Source organism: Notamacropus eugenii, chromosome 2, assembly GCF_028372415.1.
Source record: "Notamacropus eugenii isolate mMacEug1 chromosome 2, mMacEug1.pri_v2, whole genome shotgun sequence".
Lineage (NCBI taxonomy): Eukaryota > Metazoa > Chordata > Mammalia > Diprotodontia > Macropodidae > Notamacropus > Notamacropus eugenii.
Window position 1 is genome coordinate 102,779,114 of NC_092873.1, and position 21,570 is coordinate 102,800,683.

Consider the following 21,570-nt stretch of genomic DNA (forward strand, 5'->3'; position numbering starts at 1 on the left):
GAATTGAATTGAATGGGAGGATATTGCAGGAGAGAGGGGAGAGACTGGGAAACACTAGGGAAAAGAAGGCCAAGGGTCACTGCCACAAAGGGAAGAAGACCTGGAGAAGGGAAAAGAAACTGAAGAACAGTGGTGAGAATGAGGGGTAGCGAATGAATTAATGAATAAAAAAGCATCAATTAAGCTGTATGTGCAAAACACCATGCTAAATTCTAATGATAAAAAAAAGCAATTCAATTCCTGCCCTCAAAGAGCTCACATTTTAATGAGAGACAACACATTTAGTAGATTTCAGATGCAGATCAGGTAAAAAAAAATCCCATGGTTCTTAGGGTGCAGCAGCAAAGTCTCATTTCTACTGATAAAGTAACATTGGTTTCTCACGTTAAATTTGTGACTGTGCCAAGAACTTTATTTTCTGGGTCTTGAGTAGCTGTGGTGGCATACATAATTCTCAGAAGCAGCCACATATCCACAGAGGTTAATTTCCTCCTGATAATGACTTCAAGGGCTGGGCTAGAAGGTGGACTGGGGAATGCTGACACCCCTCACCTGCCCATCTGTGGCAGTTGGTTAGCAGTTGGTGTTGGTGGTGGCAAGGAAGATGGGTCTTTTCTCTATAGTGATTGATGCCTGAGGAGGGTGGTGAGCAGGGCTGGTGGTCTAGGGAAAGCTGCTATTCACAAGACCGTTGGGTTCGAGGTCCTGGATTGTCTCCATCAGGGTGGAAAGAAGTGCTGGTGGTCGGAGGTGCTGGTGGTGCTGCCTGAACAAGCCCAGCCCTGTCTCTTCTTTCAGGTGCCTTGCTACTTCAGAGAGACTCCGGAGTCGAGGAGAGGTTGGGAAGCATTGGGGATGAGGAGCGGGAGAAGCTAGGAGACAGTAGAAGGGAGGGAGTGGAAAAGGCCAAACACCTGAGAAGACTGGACGACATTCAGGGAAAGCGCGAGGACTCCCGTCACTTTCAGGATAGGGAGAGACAAGGGTGTATCTTCACTTTACATTAAATAAATGGCATATAAATGTATGCAAACCTATGTAAGTTTCCAATATTTTATTATGTTTTACTGTACTTGTAGTCCTGGAGGGTAAGGCTCTGTACCGGGATATCTGGGAGCGCTCCTCCCGCCTGCCTTCTTTCCCGCACCCCACACACTCCTTTTACTTTCCAGGATTTGTTCTTCCCGCAGCCTTCCGGCTAAGAGAGAAATTGGAGGGGGAGGGGCTGGGGAGAGGAGAGGAAGGGAATGGAGGGCGGCACAGGGCAAGATGCCGTACTCTGGAGGGAGGGTGATAGCGCCAAGTTCCCCAACCTAACGCAGCTTTGGGGACTGGAGGGGAGGAGGAAGAAAAAGGTGTCGAGCAGAGCAGTAGATCTGCTTCCTTCCTGCTCCCTATGTGCCCTGTTTCCCTCCCCTCCGGTTTGGCTGCTAGGATAATTCTCTGGAGGCGGATCCGACGCCGGAATCCGGCCTCTTTCCCGTCTCTTCTCTCTCCTCTCCTCCCCACCCATCCGGCCTGCGCTGGGGCCCCAGAGGGCACTGCCCCCGGCGAGGCGGGCGGCTGGTTAATCATTGAGCTGGTTAGGAGAGGAGGAGAATTCTTGCTCAGCTCCATGCTGAGTACCCCTATCCCGGGACCGAACAAACTGCGTCTTCGCCACCCTCCACTCCCTAGGAATTCCGCAGCACCTGCCCCCTCGAGGAAAGCTACAGGCAAGTGAATGGGGAGGGCCTAGGGGTTGGGACCAAGGGAGCCTGGGAGGTATTGGAGGTGGAAGAGATTTTCTGTACCGTGTGATTTTAAGGGGATTGGAACTCCCTTTGTCCAAGTCAACATCATTTAGGGAGCTCCATTCTGGAATCCAGCTCCATCCATACTCGACTTCCCTCTAGCACCAAAGAACACAGGATTGCTATCTTCCTATATTCTAAGAACTGTTTTTCTGAAAAGGCGATTAGAGCAGGGCTGAAAGTAAGAGTAGGCAAGGCAGACAGCTGCCTGGGGAGGAGAATCAAGATAGAGAGCAAGAAAAATGAAAACATTTATGTTTGCTGTTAGAAAATATTATTCTCCATGTCAAGTAGCTATTTCTTTTCTGGCAAGTCTGTGTGTGTGTGTGCATATGTATATGTGTGTATATGTATGTATGTACGTGTGTATGTGTATACACACACACACACACATACATATGTCTTAGGATGAAGACCCAAAGCCTATGAGAGACGGTAACACCCAGGAGGACACAGTTTTCAAATGAAATAATGATCATTTTTATAGGATCTTAGATTTAGAACTGAAGGGGACCTCAGAGGCCAGCTGGTTCAACCCCCCCTCATTTTCTAGACGAGGGAAGTGAAACATAGAAAGGTTAAGTGGCATAGTTATTTAGAAGCAAAGTTAGGATTGGAACCCAGATCCTCTGTCCACAGATTCGGTGCTTTTCCCACTGAACCAGTTATGCACATGTAAATTCTTTGCACTCTGGAGTAGCTAAATTCTGTCAGTCCCCAGAGGGCAGAACTAGAAGTAACATCTGGTGGAAGTCATAAGGGGAGCCAAAAGCTTTCTGACAGTTAGAGGTGTCCTAAAGTGGAAGGGATTGCTGAGGAGGAGCTAGTGACTTTAAAAAATTTATATTATCCATTTAAAAAATTTATTTTAGTTTTCAACATTCACTTTTATAAGATTTTGAGTTCCAGATTTTCTTCTTCCCCCTCCCTTCCCTGAGGAGCTGGTGACTTGCCCTTTATAAGAGATTTTCAGGTAGAGGCTAGATGACCACTTGCCAGGGAGGTTGTTCAGATATAGTTTGGACATAATGACTTCTGAGGCTCCTTCCAATTCTGAGATGCTCTGATTCAAAGATTCTCTTCCTCAGGAGCTCAGTGTCCTGTGAGAAAATGGCTGACTGAATGGGGAGGGGAGGAATGTATGAGAGTAAACCCTCAGGTATGGTCTCCACCCTACAGGAAACCTAGCACAGAACCCTAGGGAAGGTAGGAGGAAGGAAATGGAGTGTGGGTGGTATAGAGCAGGAAAGGGGACACCCATAAAGAAATCTGATGGCAGATGGAGAGATTGTTGGATCAGGGCCACCTTACTGCTTTAATAGTCTACGAGAGTTGCAGAACCTGCAGCCTCAGGGCCACATGTGGTGCTCTAGGTCCTCAAGATTGGCCTTTTGAATGAATTCAAACATCACAGAATAAATCCTCTTAATGAAAGGATTTGTTCTGTAAAACTTGGACTCAGTCAAAAGACCTAGGACCTAGAAGGCCACAGGTTCTCTAACCAGATCTAGACTTTGAGCGTCAACCCCGCTGCCAGGATCTTTAAATAAGAAAAATTCCCATTCACCTAAGGATGTGTGGTTTACAAAAGCCAAATCCTTATAGCAACCTGTGTTCAAGAATTATTATTCCAGTTTTAGAGATGAGGTAACCAAGACCAAAACCCAATCATCAATCAACATATTTATTGATCATTTTGTTTCAAGCACTGTGCTAAGCTGAAGGGATGGTGGGGGTTGGGGGAGGGAGGAGATTCCAGAGACACATAAACATCAGTCTTCAATGATGTTTGCTGTTCAGTTGTGTCTGATTCTTTGGAGTTTCCTTGGCAAAGATGCTGGAGTGGTTTGACATTTCCTTCTCCAGCTCATTTTATAAATGAAGAAACTGAGGTAAACAGGGTTAAGTGACTTGCCTGGATTCACACTGCTAGGAAAGTCAGATTTTAACTTGGGTCTTCTTGACTATAGACCCAATTCTCTATCCACTTTACCACCTAGCTGCCCCTCACTCAATGATATTATGGTCTAGTTAGAAAGAAAAAAAAAGAAAACAATGATAGAAAAATTAAATGCCACAGTGCAAGAGGCAATCTGTGCAACAGGAGTTCAGAGAAGGAAAAGATCAGTGGGGATTCACATGATCAGGGAAGACTACATGAGTCTGAGCCTGGAAAGGTGAGTGGGATTTGGATGGACGTCTGAGACAGTGCTGAGGGTCGAAGGAAGAAAAGAGAGAAGACTTGCAGGTTGAAATTAGGGGAAGATGACAGAATCATAGAATCACCTTCACAGAGCTAGAAGAGAACTCAGAGATCATCTAATTCAACCCCCTCATTTCACAAATGAGAATACTAAGGCTTAGGGGGGAGAAGTAACTTGTCTAAGGCAACACAACTAGACAGTGCCAAAGGCAAAATTCAAACTCAGGTCTTTTGAGTCAAAATGGCATGTACTAAAAACAGTGTGGAGATTTGATTTTGCTTAATGAAGAGCAGGACACAGAATGATACAAAGTGATCTTAAAAATCATGAATTCCAAACTCATCATTTTACTATGAGGAAACTGAAGCATAGAGAGGTTAGGTGATTTGCCCAGGACTCTTGATTTCCATTTCATGACTCTTTCTTCCTTACACAGGCAGCTAAGTGGTGCAATGGATAGAGTGCTGAACCCAGAGTCAGGAATAATGCTTCAAATCTGGCCTAAGACACTTTCTGGCTGTACAGTCCTGAGCATGTCACTTAACATTTGGCTGCCTCAATTTCCTCATTTGTAAAGTGGGAATAATAATAGCACCTAGCTCCCATGGCTGTTGTGAGGATAGAATGAGATAATATTTGTAAAGTGCTTTGTGAACTTCAAAGCACTGTATAAACGCTAGTTAACATCATAATTATTATGATTAATTATTACAGACACTGTTCCTTGAGTAGATCCCTCTATGCTGTCTGAGTTCACCGAAGTCTGTTCCCACCAAAATAAATCCACCTCCAGGGATCAGGAGACGTCGGCCCGCTTATTGGACAGTGGATCCTGCTGCACCCTGGAGGAGGAAAGAACAGATCCACTACCTTCTCAGGTAATAAAAGCTCTTCTTTCCTCTTCTCCCTCCTAGACAAGCAGAATCTTGTGTTTGGGGAATTTTCTTTTCCAGTTGAGTCAGCTTCAGTCAAAACTGTCTCATACAACTCTCCCCACCTCCAGATATACAGCCCTTAGGTTTTCTCTCTGGATGAAAATTAAACCAACTAGAGCATTCACACTACTGGTATCAGAGATTTTGTGCATCCTAAATAGTCATTTTTTAAAAGAGTGGATGAGAAGAGGACAAATACTTAGCACAAATGAATGAGTTTCTAGCAGTGAAGTATCTTTCAGGCCCTAGTGAACAGATATTTTAGGATATGGAGAGTATTCCTAAACTCCCTTAAATATCTCCATAATTATTGGCATGGTTCAAGCCATGTGGGTTTTGATGAAGGGGAATCAGGAACATAGAAAGAATTCCCCAGTGCAAAAGGAAATGTGCCCATGGAGTTGAAGAGTTGATGAAAGAAATCCAGCTGCATTCTAACTCCCATCAACTGCTTCAGGTCCCTGCCTTGTCTCTTCAAGTACCTGTACACCATGACCTGGAGTCTTTCCATGTGGATCCTGGCAATTCTCCTGACTGGCTTCGGATCCGGACTCTCCTGCAGCAGCTACCTCCCCAAGACAGTGATGTGAGTCCCAACTGCTTAACTCCCCCTTCTCCTTTCTCTATCTCTGTCTCTCTCTGTCTCTGACTCTCTCTCTCTCTCTCTCTCATTATCCTCTCGGTCCTGGAAAGTTCATCTCAATTCATCCTGTATTCATTGAGATCACTTTGTGTCTAGAACTTGAAATTTTTGCAGTGCTAATTGGGAAACAAGAATGAATGGGTCAAACAAGGGGAGAGTAATAATAAAAGTTATTGTAAGTAAGAGTAGTTTAGACAAAATCATGGATAAGGTCACTTCTCATTCTATGATGCTATGAGATCAGTGCTATTGAGAGTTATCAAGGAAAGTTTTCTGGAAGAAGTGAGATTCAGATAGCTTGCATTCTGCTGTCTTCCTCTCTCTCCTATTAGACTACCTACTGGCCTCCTCTTCTTAGTTTTCCTTTTTAAACAAGAAGGCTCTATAATCTTTCTTCTTCCTTCTTAACAATCAGGCATTTTTACTTTGATCTAAGTTTGCTCCTCCCCCAAAAACTGCTGCACTACAAATCACTACAAATTTTGACAGGAACGGTATTGTTCAATGCTTGGGGAAGAAGAGAGATTCCAGCTTCGGCTGTTCAGTGCCCATCGGAGACAGCAGGCCCTTGGTCAGGGGGTCATCCGATTGGTGCCTCCTGGATTTGAAGGGCACATGTGTAAAAAGGTGAGTTGCTCCAGAATCCCACCCTTTTTGGCATCATCATGACCTAATCAGCCACTGTTATCTACTCATACTTCCTAACATTATGGATCTCTGCTTCAACTTCAAGGGTCACGTGGAAGGGCTGGTTTTGCATTATGGAGGTGTGGAGGGGTCTATAGAGGCAGTATGGCACAGAGTCAAGAAGACCTGAGATCAGGTCCCACATTTGTATGACCCTGGGCAAGTCACACTACCTAAGCAATACTCTAAGACTGTAAATTGTAGCGAAGGTTCTGATCTGGTTTGGGAGAGGAAATTCCTTATCTAGGGAATCCTACACTGATGAGATATCAGGTCCTTAAAAAAAAAGAAGAAATGTATAATACCTATTACATAGTTTAAAAAAAAATGTGTGAAATGGAAATTAATTAGTTTTATATGAATCCTCTTTATATGTTGTACTGTATACATGAAATGTTAATTTTTTTGTCTTCCTACATTTAAGTTCAAAATGAATTTAAAAATTTTTTTTAGAAGAAGCTGTAAGAAGGAGGCAGAAATTACAGAAATAGAATTGGGAGAACACTTCATGGAGGAGTAGAAAAGTGGAGGAAGGTTATGATAGAAGGTGGATTTGGGGAAAGAATATGATAGAGGCTAGGATGTATATATCTATGTCTGTATGTGTGTGTGCCTGCATATGTATGAACAGGTAAGCATTCTTTGGAGGGGAATGGCAGAGGTTGAGGGGTGGGGGAAGGAATAGTTGGCTTGGAGATGACCTTTTGGAGGCCGAAGTGAAAGGTGTAGATGTTCTAGAAGCCACATGCAGGAGGCTGGAAGGTGAGAGGGTGGGAAATTTCTGTTGGTTCTTTCCTGATGCTAAGCCTTATCCCACAGTGTGGTGCAAATCTGAAACCAGGTGAGCCTGGGGTGTTTGCAGCTAGAGCAGGGGAAAGGAGTTGCTGGCATCCTGACTGCTTCACCTGTCAGGTCTGTAGCCAGGCCCTCTTAGACCTGATCTACTTCTACCACAAGGGGCATCTGTATTGCGGCAGGCACCATGCAGAGCTGCTCAGACCCCGCTGCCCTGCCTGTGACCAAGTAGGTATGGTTCCCTTGGGAGGGGAGGAAGAATAGAAGGAAAGTGGCTTAGGCAGGGGAAGAGGTAGGGGCCTCCTGAGAACCAAGCCTTAGAACCATTGCCATCCAATACCCTCACTTTATAGATTGGGATATTGAGGCCCATGGACTTAGTCAGATTAGTGGCTGGTTAGCAGCAGAGCACTTCTGAGGATCCAGGTCTCCTAGCTTCCAGTCCAGTGTTTTATCCAGGGCCCCACCTGCCTCTTCCTAAGCCAGTCTTCACTTTTTACAGTCTGTAAGCTTCTCACCCTCCCCAATCTCAAGCAGGCCCCTTCACATCTATCCTTCTGTTCTTCGTCTGCAGCTCATCTTCTCTGGAAGGTGCACAGAGGCAGCAGGGAGACGCTGGCATGAAGATCATTTCTGCTGCTTAGATTGCACAAGACCTCTTAGCTCTGGGCAGTATGCTCTGCCTGGCAGTGGCCCCTGTTGCCCTCGATGCTTTGAAAGTCGCCTTCACTCTGATCCTGACCCCAGCCAGCCTGGAGGAGAGACCTTTGGTAAGAGAGGGGAACCAATTTAAAGGGAAGGGTATGGGGCAGATAGCTAGAGAGGTCTGAGTTCCAATCCAGTATAATCTTAAAAAACATTTATCAAATACCTGCTCTGTGCCAGATACTGTGCTAAATTCTGGGAATATGATTAATAAAAATAAAAATATAGTCCATGCCCTCAAAGAATTTACAGGGTAATGGGGGGAGACCACACATAAAAGAAGGCAGGAAAGGGAAGTGGTACTGGGGGATGGGGAAGGGACACCAGGGAGTACTTGGCATAGGAGGGCATCTTGTATCTGGTTCTGTGGAGCTGAGATCAGAGCATCAGATGCTGAGTAAAGTGGGGCAAAAAGTCCAGTTTGTTCGCTCTGTGAAGGAAGACATTAAGAGGAGTTTGTTACTCCCTCATCCAGTTCTTCAGTCAGAAGAGAGAGGAGGCTGAGGGAAGTGATGTCATTCAAGGCTTGAGTTAGGAGTGTGGTAATTTAGGGGTTTTGTGCTTGTGATTTTTGGTTGTATGTGACACTGTGACCCCATTTGGGGTTTTCTTGGCAAAGAGAGTGGAATGGTTTGCCATATTGTTCTCCAACCTATTTTACAGATGAAGAAACTAAGGCAAATAGGGCTAAGTGAGTTGCTCAGGGTCACCCAGCCAGTAAGTGTCTGAGGCTGAATTTGAACTCATGATGATGAGTCTTCTTGATTCCAAGTCCAGTGCTCTAGCCACTATATACCACCTAGCTGCCCTAATTTAGAGGTGATGAGTTTAATCTGGGAGGGGCATCTTGTTCCAAGGAGTTGAGACCAAGCAGAGCAGCAGATGTGTTTTGGAAAGCTAACAATGATAGCTACCTTTACATAGAAGTCTTCCCTGCTATTCCTATCTCCTTCCACTCCGAGGCCCACAAGATTTCTTGGGTGCTGGAAACTCCTTTGACCAAGGCAGATTGACACCTACTCCTCCAATTCCAGTCTTAGAACCTTGTCCAGGGTCACGCAGCCAGTAGGTTCTCAAGGTCTTGAGCTAGTCTTTCTGCCTCTGAGGCCAGTTAATGTTATAAAGTACTTTTTTGTTATTCTCCTCATTTTAAAGATGAGGAAATTGGGGCTCAGAGGCACTAAAATGTTTAGCTACATGATCTTGGTCAAAGATAGTGGTGTCCATCAAGTAGAAATGAGGGCCACTACACCATAAATAAGGATCCCTGCTAGCCAAATATCAATTTAGAAAATCACATGTTAACATTGTCTTCTATCATATTTTTATTTAGTTTGTTAAATATTTCTCAGTTGCATTCTAATCTGGTTCTGCTATGCTCTGGTGTAAGAACTGGAATCTCAGACATCTCTCAATTATGCAGTCAGCAGTTTGTCTTTCTTTTCATTTAAGGGCAACAGACATTCCCGTCTTGAATGGGGCGCTAAGCAGTGTCATGAATTAATGTAACTGTAGATCTGGGAGTTAGAGATCCTTGCTCATTGACTCCCAAAACTTAATTATTCCTTTTCCTTTCCCCTGCTTCCATCATGCTTCCCCAAAACTTGCGTACTTATTCACTCTTTAGACCCTTGTTGGGGAGAGAAGGGGAGGGTGTTTCAGCACAGAATAGAAAAGCATCTTCCCTGTACTCTCACAGGGTTGCCTCTAGCCACAGAGGTGGGAGCACTAAGGAAGAAGGTAGGATGAGGGGCACCACCTGCTAAGGAGTCCCAGCCTCTATGTCTGTTGAGTTTTATTTTGGGTTAGTAAGAAGAGGCATCAGATTAGTCTGAGGTTGTCATTGAAGGAGCAGACTGAGTTTAAAAAAAGTGTACTGGGAAAAGGGGAATGAACTGTACTGGTTATGTCCCCAATTTAGTTCAAATCTTTATGTTAAAGAAGGTGTAAATTCCTCTATGTGGCATTTAAAACACATGACAGAAAGTAATTTGTCCCAACTTCTAGGGGAAAAAAAACCTAGCCACCAAACCAAACAATATTTTTATTATTAAAAAAAAATTAAGCTTAAATACTAAATAGTATTTTATTTTTTCCCAGCTACATGTAAAAACAATTTTTAACATTTTTTTAAAACTTTGAGTTCCAAATTCTCTCCTTTCTTCCCTCCCCATTGAGAAGGCAAACACTTCCAAACTCACCAATATTTTGTAAAAATATGACCAAAATTTATATTCCTATAGACAAAGCCCCCACATGTAGCAAAGAGAATAGTGGGTCTCACATGTGTAGTGAGGGCCGTCCTTGTGTGGCTCAAAGGGAGGCAGATGAGATATCTCTAGTTTCTTTTCCCTCTACCCTTCTCTAAGGGAGATTTTATTCCTACCAAGAGGGGAAGCAGGAGGTTGGAGCTATAGACTACCACTCTGCTTTCCTCAGCGAGAGAGAGTATCAACCTAGAAGTATATCAATCTGTTCTGTTAGATATTATAGTCTAGGGGATATGATCAGGTTCTGTCTAATTTCTGATTGATTTGTTATTTTGGGGGAAGGGGTACCCGAACTGCATACACAAGGTTTGACCCCTTTCCTGGTTTCATAATGAATGCAGCAAATAGCAAAGAAACCTATTTATGTAAATCATAGCAAGAAAGAAATCAAATATCCTCCATAGGAGGGTATATCCCAGACAACACAGAGTAAAGGCACTCTCCCACTGGGAGCAAGTTAATTCAACTCCGGCAAGAGAGGGGGTCTTAGATCTCCCCTAAGAGGAAATTCCTTGAAATCTCTAGAGTAGTAAACTGGATATAGGGACATAATGGAGACTGCCAGTTTTCTTTCTTCCCAGAGTCTTTCCCTTCAGCAATTTGAAGTGGAATTGTCCTCTTCCACCCTCTCTCTCAAAGTTGGATACCAAAAGCACTGAAGGAATTTGATATTTGAACAGGACTCAGAGTTTGATGAGTTGAGGACTGGTCCTCAAAAGGGCTCAAAGGGGACCATTTCATGTAGAATCCACTTACTACTTATATGGCAAGTCACTTAACCTTTCATGGCCTCAGTTTTTCTTACTTGCAAGATGAGACAATTCATAGAATTTGAGTTCAGATTTTCCACACTCCAGGTTCATGGCTTCATCCATTCTGCTACCTAGTTGAACTCGATGACCTTTAAGGTTGCCTCCAGCTATAAATGTAAGTTTCTAGACCCTATGTCTTTGCACCTTTAGCTCTTGACACAGAGTATCAAACCATTGGTCCTTCAGCGATTTTAAGTGGTAGTTACTAGGGATACAATAACAGAAAATGAAAGTGGCTTGTTTCAAGGAGTTTACATTGTATCTGGTAGTTTATTTATAGAGAGAAGTGTATACAAAAGAAATACAAGCTAATTTTTTGAGAAGGCTTTAGCCCCTGGAAGATCAGGAAAGATTTTTTTTTTTAATTAAAGGTGGCATTTGAGTTGAGCCTGGAAAGAACTTTTTTGCTGTTCTCTTTATTCTTAGTGCTTAGTATGGCGCCTGACACATAGTAGGTGCTTGCTTGTTGAGAGGGATAAGAAGAAGGAGTGCATTCCAAGCTTGGTGGGGATAGCCAGGGTGCAAAGGTGCAGACCAGGGATAGGAAGTATTCTTCTTTTTAAGAAAAAGTAAGGCCAGTTTGGCTGGACCACAGATTGTGTTAAGGGGAATATATAATGATGAAAAGGTAGGTTTTTGAAAAGTTCTAAATGCCAAGCCGAGGTTACAGGTAAGTCAAGTCCAGAATTGTGTATTAATCACTTACAAGTATGCCAGACACTGTGCTAAGCACTGGGAATACAAATATAGACAATCCTTACCCTCAGGGAGCTTACCTTCTCATGGGAAAGATAACATGTAAAAGGAAACTGAAAAGGAGTGGAGCCTTGTATGCTTCCAGTTAAAGCAGTGGAAAGTAATCCAGCAACAAAGATTGAGGGTGGTCAGAGTGATGCTTGTTGATTGAAAGGTTGACCTCTGTCAACCTGTTTCCTTCTCACAGCTTCCCAGAGCAATGATCCTACTGATGTCTCCTCCAGTTCCTGCCTTGAAAACAGAATGGAGCTGCTTAGAGACAGCCCTGAGAAAGATGAGATTCCCCAGAACTTCCTAAACAGTGCAGAAATCCCTGAAAAGAATCCCACAGCAAGAAGGCGCAGTCACACTTTGAGGACTCCACGTCCAGGGGAGGATGGGCCCTGCCCCACTTGCTCTTCCTCTTCAGACTCTGAGCCTGATGGCTTTTTTCTTGGACAGCCTCTACCCCAGCCTGGGGAGGGGAGCCCTGCTGATCCTGACAGTCTCCACTTGCCTCCTGGGGGCAGAGCCCCAGGGAGACAGTGTAGGCTCTGCTAGAATTCACCCTCACTACTGCCTCAGATGCAGGTGGTGAGGCAGTGGGAACCTGAGCCTCTGTCCCAGCAGAAGACTTTCCCCTCTATAAAAAGAAGCCTGGAGTCCCCACAGTGAAGGAGATTGCATCCACCAAGAACACTGGCATTTCAGCAGAGGGCAAGGAGTTCAGATCCCAGTCCTGGGGGTGGGAGTGAGTGAGTAGGACTCTGCTGTGGGGTGAAGACACTCATCTTCATGACTAGCATATGCTTTTCTGCCTCTTCACATAGGTTCAACCTCTGGGGACTATGCCAGCTCCATGTTTGCCAGGCCAGCTAAAGCTACATGTACTAGGCTTGCACTAACCGCTGTCCTCAGGCCAACCACATCTTCAGTGAAGGCTGGGATAGTTCTGAAACCTGGGATCCAGTGGCAAGCATTTATTAGCCTTGAATGAGGGCATTGTGCCAGGCACAAAGCAGGTACTTAATAAGTACTTGTTGACTGACTGACTGACTGACTGACTGGTGTATTGACACAGTGAGTGGTGTAAATAAAACTGACTGCGTGACTTGGAGCAAATCTACTTTTCCCTCTTCTGTGGTTATTTTCAAATCGGTGTTGGACTGGATAATTCATGTTAGTTATGTCCCTGTTCCGCCCTTTGGCTCTGTTTTCTCTAGCCCTGGCCATCCGACCCAGGTTCCCAGTATGTGACTAGATGGGCAGGGGGAATCTCCAACCACGTGTCCTTTCCGCAGGGCACGCGCGCCCCCTGTCGGTCTTTAGCTGCCCGGCAGCGGCAGGTGGGGAAGGGGAGGAGAAAAGATCCTGGACGGAAGTGACGTAACAAGGCGCGCCGAGCAGCCGTGCTGGTGAGTCGCGCCCATGTGGAGCTGAGCCCTTGGAGCTACCTGCCATGGCTGCGAGCGGGGCTTCGGTGCCGCCTCAGGCGGTGTCGCCCCCAGGGGCCTCCGGCGGAGGAACTGGAGCCCCCGAGGGCGTCGGGGAGTGGCTGCGGGGCGCGTATCGCTTTGCCACCGACAGGAACGACTTCCGGAGGTAACTGGGTCCCTCTCCCCGGGAAGACGCCGCCCTCGCCTTCTCGGCCGGGGCCGGGGTCGCTCCCCTTTCCTTCCTTCCTCTGTGGCCGCGGGAGAGATCCCCAAAGCCCAGCCCGCCCCCCGGTGCTGGGGAAGAGGCCTCGGGGGGCCCCGAGTGCACACGGGCCCCGGTCCTGTCTCCGCCCCTGACACGCGGTGTCACCTTGGGGCAGTCACCTTCCCTGAGGGAGGAAGGCACTGTTTTTTTGTCTTTCTCTGTTTTCCTCGTCAGTAAAATAAAGGGAGGGTTGGACGAGATGAACTCTGAAGGCCTTTTTAGGGCTATAATGCCATTTTTCCAACATTAGGCAGGCCAGGAGAATTTCCTGTGGTCTCTTTCGTTTATCTCATCTTATCGACTAAGCCCATTTTATTTTTAAATGTGAACTGCTGTTATAATAGCCCACGCTTGAATAAACGCTTTAACATTTATATGAGGCGTTGCCCTTGGGACTTGTGAGGAAACCTGTTTTGTAGGTAAAAGCATTATTTTCTACGTCTTGCAGGCAAGGAAAGGAGGTTCAGAAAGATGGGAAACACCTAGTCACTGTGATTTGAATCTGTTTCTTGACTCCTTAGTCTACCCTAAGACTCTTCCTCCGCTGCCTTTGGTATCTGAGTCACCACCTGCTTTTCTGGGAACCCCATTCAGAAATTGGGATTCTATAATGGCTTTTGAGTTATTTTCCTGCCTCCCCTGTTTTTCTTTGGAGATAGGCGGCAGTTCCTGTTCTTTAAGGCACAGTAAGTAGTTCTTAAAAGTTGACGTTTTATGTCTTGACAACACTGCCCTTGAATTTTAGGGTGCTTTTGATTAGCACCTTAAAAGACAATCCTGGCAGTGGAGGAAAGGGTTAGTTTTAAATGCCCCTTTGTCTTTTATTGCCTCCTTCAGAAGGTAAGATTTTCTCTAGGTGTTATAGGGGAATTAGGCCCTTTTCCCTAAGTCTGTCTTCATAAAAATTAAGATCACCAACGCCAAGATTTTAAAAGGCTTCTCTGCTTTACAGGAATTTGATTGTGAATTTGGGACTCTTTGCTGCTGGTGTCTGGCTGGCTAGAAACTTGAGTGACATTGACTTGATGGCACCCCAGCCAGGCCTGTAGCCCAGCTGGTAAGTACCCAGGCTATTAGCGGATATGGACACTTGGAAGTCCTTGAGTTATATCTATACATTTTAATGCACATTCCCTTTCCATTGAGTGTAGGGAACTGAAAAGCAGGGAAGTTAAAACTCAAGTCCAATGTATTTTTTCCACAGATAAAACTAGTGACTTCATTTCTAATACTGCCTTCTGTGATCTGAATGCAGTTTCTTGGAAGCTCTCTCCACCTCGCAGCTATGACCATGACATGACCACCAGAAGATCTGCTTTGAATGGCTGCCACAAATCTGATTCAGACTTGCTACATTCCCTTCTGTACACTAGTTTCTTTCTTCCTTGGTCAGTCTGTGATCAGCCATAGCTTCAGTCTCTATTTAGGCATGGTGTGAGATATATTGCCTTTACTCCATGTATTGTACATATCTTCCAAATCCTTGTAGGTTGAGCAGATACCAGGCAGGGAGTGTGTTGCAAGTGGCATTTACTGTTCTCTTCAGTTATACAAAGATTTTTTTTTTCTCCTAAAATGTTTGAAATAAAGACAGTTAACAAAGACCCTGGGATTTTATTCTTTTAATAAGAAACTTCAGCTTACAAAAACAAGGTGTAAAAAGAGTAAAGATTTACAAAAATCATAAAAACATGATTCATATTTCACATCCAAAAGAGAACAGAACAAGCCCTCATCGTGGGTTGTAAAAGGGGACTTGTCAGTTGCTTATTTAAAGGGAAAACTAAAAAAATCCTGACCAGGCAAACTACGACCACCAGAAACTGATGTTGGTAATTGTGGGGTAAAAACTCACTTAAGAGGAACATAAATTTTGAGCAGAATTTCAAGGGGGTGGGATGCCAGTTTGGTGTTGCATAGCATTTAGTGCTTTAGGCAGGTTTTAGAGTTGCCACCAGGACACTTGCTGGAATGCAGGTTCAAGTCTGGAGACAGTGAGGGCAGAAGTGCATGAGTGTATGTTTTCTACATTAGAGACCAGTGGGGAAGCAAGGTCATCCTATCGTAGCCCAAATAAGGTTCATGAAAATGATTCCACTGGAAGAAAGATACTGCCAAACCTAACATGGAAATATATAGAACATAAGAGCTCAAGGTTCTTTATGGATGCAATATGAAAGGAGTTGATTTAGAGACCTGGGAATGAGGGAGAATCTTCCACTGCTTAAAAATGGAAAGTATAGATGCCACCTCAGCTGCTGTCTTCAGAAATTTCAATTTATGGGGCAAATGAGGTCACTTAAGACTAAATTGTTACCAAAAAGGAATACAGGAAAGACGGTTGAGTGAAGAGCTAGGCTTAGCCAATTAAAAGATCTGACCTAGCCAATTATAGATCAGATTTGGAAGCTCCAACATATATGAGTCCTTAGCTCTGAAATTTGCATTTAGCTCTAGCTACTTACTTAGTACCCACTAAGGCAAGTTTTTTTCCTTTTAATTAACACAGTGCTTTGAAAACAGTAGCTGTTTAATGTTTGTGGAACTTAATCTCCTGAAGGGCTGGATGAGTGGGGATGCTTTCAGCTCAAACTTTAATGAAGCATCTGTTGTGTGTTATGAGATGCATTCTAGAATCTGCCCTCATGGAACTTTAATTTTTGCCTCAAGATGGGAGAATATAATTTTTTCCTTCTTTCACTGTCAGATTCCTAATTCTGCCATTTGTCTAAAGTAACCAGATGATAGTTTTCTTCCTAGGTCCTAGCAAGGCAAATCCTAATAGGAATATCCAAAAGTACTTTTCTGTGAACAGGAGACTCTGCTGCTACTACTACCTATGTGGTACTGGGCAGACTCCTTTCTGGGCCTTATTTCCCTCACCTATAAAATGACTATCAGATTATATGATCTCCAAAGTCTCTTCCAGCAGAAAATCTGATTACAGGAAACCACAGGAAGTTCAAACCACAAAGATCACACTCTCTGGGCTAGTTTGGGGGACAGTGATGCTCTGACCTCAGATCCACAAAGCATTGTTAAAATGAGTAAGCTTTACACAGATGAGACCACAGATCAGGTTTGATGCTACTGCTGTCGGTGGTAAAGGCAGATAATGTTTTAAGTCACAGTAGGCATTCTAGGCAATACCACAGCCCAGTCTTAAAGGAATACCAACCAACATATGGTCTTAAAAGAAAATTTATAGCCCACAAAAGCCAATGCTTATTTAAAACATTAGATCTATTCATAGCTGTGGATAATTTAAGTTTGAGGTATTAGTCAAAATTTGGTAAAAGTTCTTAAGACACTGCAAAAAAAAAGCAACTCTATTCAAATCAGAAATTTAATCTTAACAGCACCTTAATATTAACATTTTAAGAAACTTTTGGAGGGGAATTTGGGCTTATTTTCAGCAATGCAAGTGGGAAAGGTTCTGTATAAAACTTCTGCAAAAAGCTAGGAATTTTGGTGCCAATACAACTAATGAACCAGTAAATTCCAAAAGGGAACTAAATCAGTTTCCTGATAGCCAACTGTCAGTTGTGGGATATGCTGGTTTCTATCTTCCACCCAATTGTCAGTTTAAGGTTTTGTTGCATTTGGTGTTCATATACCTCCTATTTTCCCCAAGTCAGATAACTCAAGTTAATATGATCCTTGCAAAAGACCTTCAGTCTTAGAGAGGCTGTGGTTCATGCTTTTAAAAAATGCTGTCTTTAAAGTGGCCCCTTGGATATTAAATTGGAAAATGTTTTCTTAGATCCAAGATACAGGAAGCACAGAGTAAGAGGCAGCCCCAAAAATTACCCTTTGATTAAGTGTTATAGCTACAGCATATGTAAAGCTTTAAATGAGATTCATATAATTTTATACAAGATGGTTTAAGTTAAAGACCTGTGCTAAAGGGCAAAGTGTGCACTTAGATATAAATCTTTGATTGTATTTAGAAACTTCTAAAAAACCACTTTAAATACCTCAGAAATCATCCACTATGTGGGTGTGTGGATGCCTCCTTTGCAGGAAAAATGCTATGGAAGCTTTGTCTAAGACATTACTTTCACAAAACTGAAAATACAAATTGTTGAATGGGTTTTAGATGGTGAGGTATTTAAAAATCATCTTATGGAATGCCTCTCATATATCCAGTGTTACTACTACTGGCCAGGATTCAATGAACAGACCAGAGACTGTCTAATGGAAGGGTACTAGGTTCCTTTACCTTCCTCCCAGCTGGTTTTACTGAACACACTAGGCCTGCTTGTGGTTGTCTCCTCCAAGGGATTTAGGGGATGGGGGGATGGAAGGGGGTGAGTGGAAAGTGAATGTTGAGCTGTCCTATAAATAGTACAGCTAGGCCTATGTGGTAACTGTAACATTCACATGTGGGGGATTGTATTTATTAACACTATTACCTGTAATTGTGTGCAAAGAACTTCAATCCACACTTGCTTCATTTCAGGAGAAACTAATTTTGTGTTGCTCTTAACTGATTAGCTTTTAACAGCACTTCTGTCATTATTACAAACTAAAAGGCCTTTTCTAAAAATTTGTGCTCTGCATGTCCTCCCACACTAGAATGAACATAAGTCTCCTAACAAAGATAGGATGTGCCTGGGGAAGGGGGTCCTCCCAGCCTGATTAGAAAAGGCCCAACTTACCATCTGCAACAGACAAGTTTGGTAAAGGAGGAAGGGAGGGGGAAGAATCTGCTTTTGAATAATCACAAATACAGAGATGCTGGACAAATACAATAAAATACATCAAAAGTTGAGAAATGCTGGTAAGAACTTGCATCCACATAGATATGAAATGTTAAAAAAAAGCGATACTTTATAAAAATCCTTGAAAAACCACCTAAACTCCTTTGTCACTTGACTGATGAGGGGATCCTTTCCTTAAATCTCATGTCCCATGCAAACCATAACTGGGTACAAGGCACCAAATTTCATGAATTGTATAAAATTAGTTCACAAAACTTTATCAATAAAGTAAAGCAAATTCCCCTTCCCCCCTCCCTAACCCCCTGCTCTGGCCTTCCTCCCACCCACCCACCCCTAAAAAGTTCTCATTACATGACTATTGTCAAACCTCTGCTTCAGCTTATAGGGTTGCCCAGTTGAGGCAAAGAGCACCCATTGTGCCAGCCAACCCCCATGGTCTTTTCTTGCACTTGGCCGGACCTAAGCATAGGCAAAGTAGGGAACTTTTTACAATCATTGACTCAAGAAACCTTGCCATTCAAAACAAAAATAAATTCTGCTCTCGGGTCCATAGGACACATTAACACTTCTACAGTTTCCAATTTTATTTTTGACATTTTGAGAGACATCTGGAAATTTAGGGTGGCACTGCCTCCCACTGTGAAAGAGGGGCTGAGTCTAAGTTGGCAAGGGCCCTGCCTGTTCTATGAGGGCTTCGGTTCTTGGCTGCCCAAGGGTTAAATGCTGATTAATAATACAGTAGCATACATGCTTGCCTCAGGGTGAATGAAAATATCAAGGTCATACTAGTTTGAGGTAAAACACCTTTTGGGGCCAGGATGCCTTCATCTGGGAAAGCAGATCATAGTGGAAAGTAAATGTGCTGGCCAAGTGGCAAGTGTTCTGGGAATGAGCAAAGTGGGTCCATGAGGTTTCAGTTAGTAGAACTTGGATTAGATTTGGTGGCCTTTACTTACAATTCTTACTTGGTTCTTAACCTTTTCTCACAGTAGAAAGCAAGATGCAACTAAGACTTGTCTATGTCCAAGATTTACATAAATTTAAAAAGGGCATTTTACTCTTAACATGTTTCAGTTGAGCTTTGACATTTGGGCTGATTTCACTCAGTGGGAAGGAAGCCCTAGTTTTCAAAATTTCAGCTCGAATTTTACTCTCATTTAGTTTCCAGTGTTGACTTGGCCTCTTAAAACCTCTGCCCTGCCTGAAACAGGATACTTCAGGTGGTAGTTCTCATGTTCTATGTCATCTAATTTTTCAAAAAAAATTTTTTACTCATTTTGATCTATTGGTTCTTGGCCAAGTTAAGCATTTACTTTACACATTCTTTAATCAGCTTAATAATCCTTATAATTATTTGGTATAAAACTATCTTTTTAAAAATTAAATTTGAGTATTTGTATTAACCTATCACATTGTGTTGCTTTTTATCTTTTAAAAACAATTCCCCCTGGACTGGCCAGGGGGATGGAGTAGGTACTCTATTAGTCCTTTCTATCTTTTAATTTCTACGATTCTAGAATAATAAATATAGGATTCAGTGAAAGATGAGGCACGATTCTTATTTTCCTTTGAACAGGTTTACTATCCTTAGCTCTTGGGGTAAATGGGTTTTGCCGTCACCACGAAAAACATTGTTCCCAATTGTATTGATTAACAATTTGGGCCTCGAGAGCTTAACTCCACATCAGAACCTCCTCTGGTGGCCCTGGCAGCTGTGACACTTTAAAACAGTGTATAGCAGAGAGCAAGCCCTGGGCAAAGCTTATATAAAGAAGCCTGCAGGAGACAATATAAACCAAACAGCATAAAAAATGCTATACGCTATCGCTTCCAAATAAAAGCTAAATATTACAGAAACCTCACAGTGTTGGAAAAAGCAAGTTTAATTCAAAGTATAGTTACTCCCTTCCCTATCAGGGTAAGCCATCCTTTGTCTGTAATGTCTGCATGTCTCAGTGCTGTTTGGTAGGTCATTTGGGAGAGGCCAACTCAAGAGGTCAACAGCAAATGCTACAGATCTGCTTGGAAAATCTGATTCATTAGCATGACTAAACCTACCCCCTTTCTTTAGCCTCTTCCCTTCCTCTCCTCTCCCCCAAACTTTCCTCCCTCCCAAACTCCCTTCCACACTTTCTCCAAATGACAGCTGTACCTCTACCTGAATTCAAATATTATTGTGATATACTCAGTCAAAAGATGAGCATTCATAGTGATAAGCTGAGGCTTCATTCACTGCAGCAACAGCTACAATGCTGTTATGGTTTGCAATTGACTTTCAATAGGTTTGCCACTACCAAAAGGCTCAGAAGGTAAGCTCAGTGGTGGCTGGCTAGTAAGTAGGGTACATTCTCATTTAAGGTCAACCTGTGAAATTTGATTATAATTTTTGCTACAGATCCAATTTAAAGAGTAAGGTACATTTCACCAGCACCTGGGTCACATTAACTTTTAATTCTCTGACAGGTAGTAAGGTTCTAAGTGATCCTGAATTCCCAAGAAGTTTGGGAGGGATCTGGTCAGGCCCAGAAACAGTCAAGCTGCACAGGCATAGTGGGAACAGGGTACTAAGCAACTGCCACTCTTCAGGATGATACAAAATCTTCAAGTGTATGATGGAGGCCCACGCTCTTTGTGATGTCTGTACTGTCAGTGAGTTGGGCTGTGGAACATGGTGAAAAACATCCAAGTTAAACACTAGGCTGAAGGGCTTCCCTATTCCCAATGTGCTGACTTCTGGGGAAGCCTAGGGATACACGGCTGAGCCAAGGACAGACTTATACATCTTAGGTCCATGATTTAGATCTACAGCTCTAAGACTCCAGCAATGAGGTAAGGAGTGGAGTGCAATGAATGGCCTTTACTGATCTTGTTGCATTCCTATGGGAGCTGCCCTTTCTCCGCTAAGTGAAGCAATAGGTGGCCCAGAGGTGGTGCACAAATGAGCAATGGGCAGGACACTTCGAGAGTCTGCTTGCATTTATAAAGTAACTACTGCCTTTGTTTCATATAGAGATCATGGTCTATATACTCCATCCACCTAAAAGAATTTACGAAAATTTCAGAGTTTTGTCTTCCTGGAGTTGAGAGTGACATCTTTTTTTTTAAGATTAAAAAAAAGTGTTCCATGGGCACTGTTCATGTGGTTTCTTTTTTCCCTTTTAGTGCACAATTGAAGTGATTCCCCAGCTAAGTGTTTATTCTGGATTGACACATGCCTAGCACCCATCTATCCAAATCCCCTGCTGTCAGAGCCAAATCCTTAAACTGCAAACTACCCAACTACCCAGGCCTGAGACGTGTTATCTAGCCTAAGCCCTGGGAAACTGGCCTGATAAGGCAGTTGGCTCAAGTCCAGGACTCCTCCTCACCTGGGAATAATCATTAGCTGGTACTGTACCTGCTCATGGTGCTGGTTTGCACTGATTAGGAGGGGGAAAAAGGCATAATGGAGATGACAACAAGGCTTCTCTCCTTGTTAGACACCATCGTTTTACATCTATCTCCCTATATCAGGATCCCTTTTGTAACAGAGAGAAGTTGATAAAGGATGATGACTGAAGAGGCTG

General features: G+C 43.4%; 1 protein-coding gene across 3 annotated transcripts; it reads left to right on the plus strand.

Annotated features, from left to right (window-relative positions):
- Nucleotides 1-1,211: 1,211 nt before the first annotated feature.
- PRICKLE4 (prickle planar cell polarity protein 4) lies at nucleotides 1,212-13,035 on the plus strand. 3 transcript variants are annotated; one of them, XR_011974250.1, is made up of 8 exons: nucleotides 1,213-1,715; nucleotides 4,712-4,875; nucleotides 5,390-5,518; nucleotides 6,065-6,202; nucleotides 7,082-7,285; nucleotides 7,632-7,827; nucleotides 11,788-12,601; nucleotides 12,881-13,035. XR_011974250.1 is itself a non-coding variant. In XM_072642083.1 (7 exons), the coding sequence occupies exons 2-7, from the start codon at nucleotides 4,738-4,740 to the stop codon at nucleotides 12,138-12,140; spliced, it is 1,158 nt and encodes a 385-aa protein (XP_072498184.1). In that variant the 5' UTR covers nucleotides 1,213-1,715; nucleotides 4,712-4,737; the 3' UTR covers nucleotides 12,141-12,705. The 3 variants fall into 3 exon arrangements, 2 of the variants coding, with proteins under 2 accessions (XP_072498185.1, XP_072498184.1); XM_072642083.1 differs by lacking the exon at nucleotides 12,881-13,035 and having other exon boundaries at nucleotides 11,788-12,705; XM_072642084.1 differs by lacking the exons at nucleotides 7,082-7,285; nucleotides 12,881-13,035 and having other exon boundaries at nucleotides 1,212-1,715; nucleotides 11,788-12,705.
- Nucleotides 13,036-21,570: the final 8,535 nt, after the last annotated feature.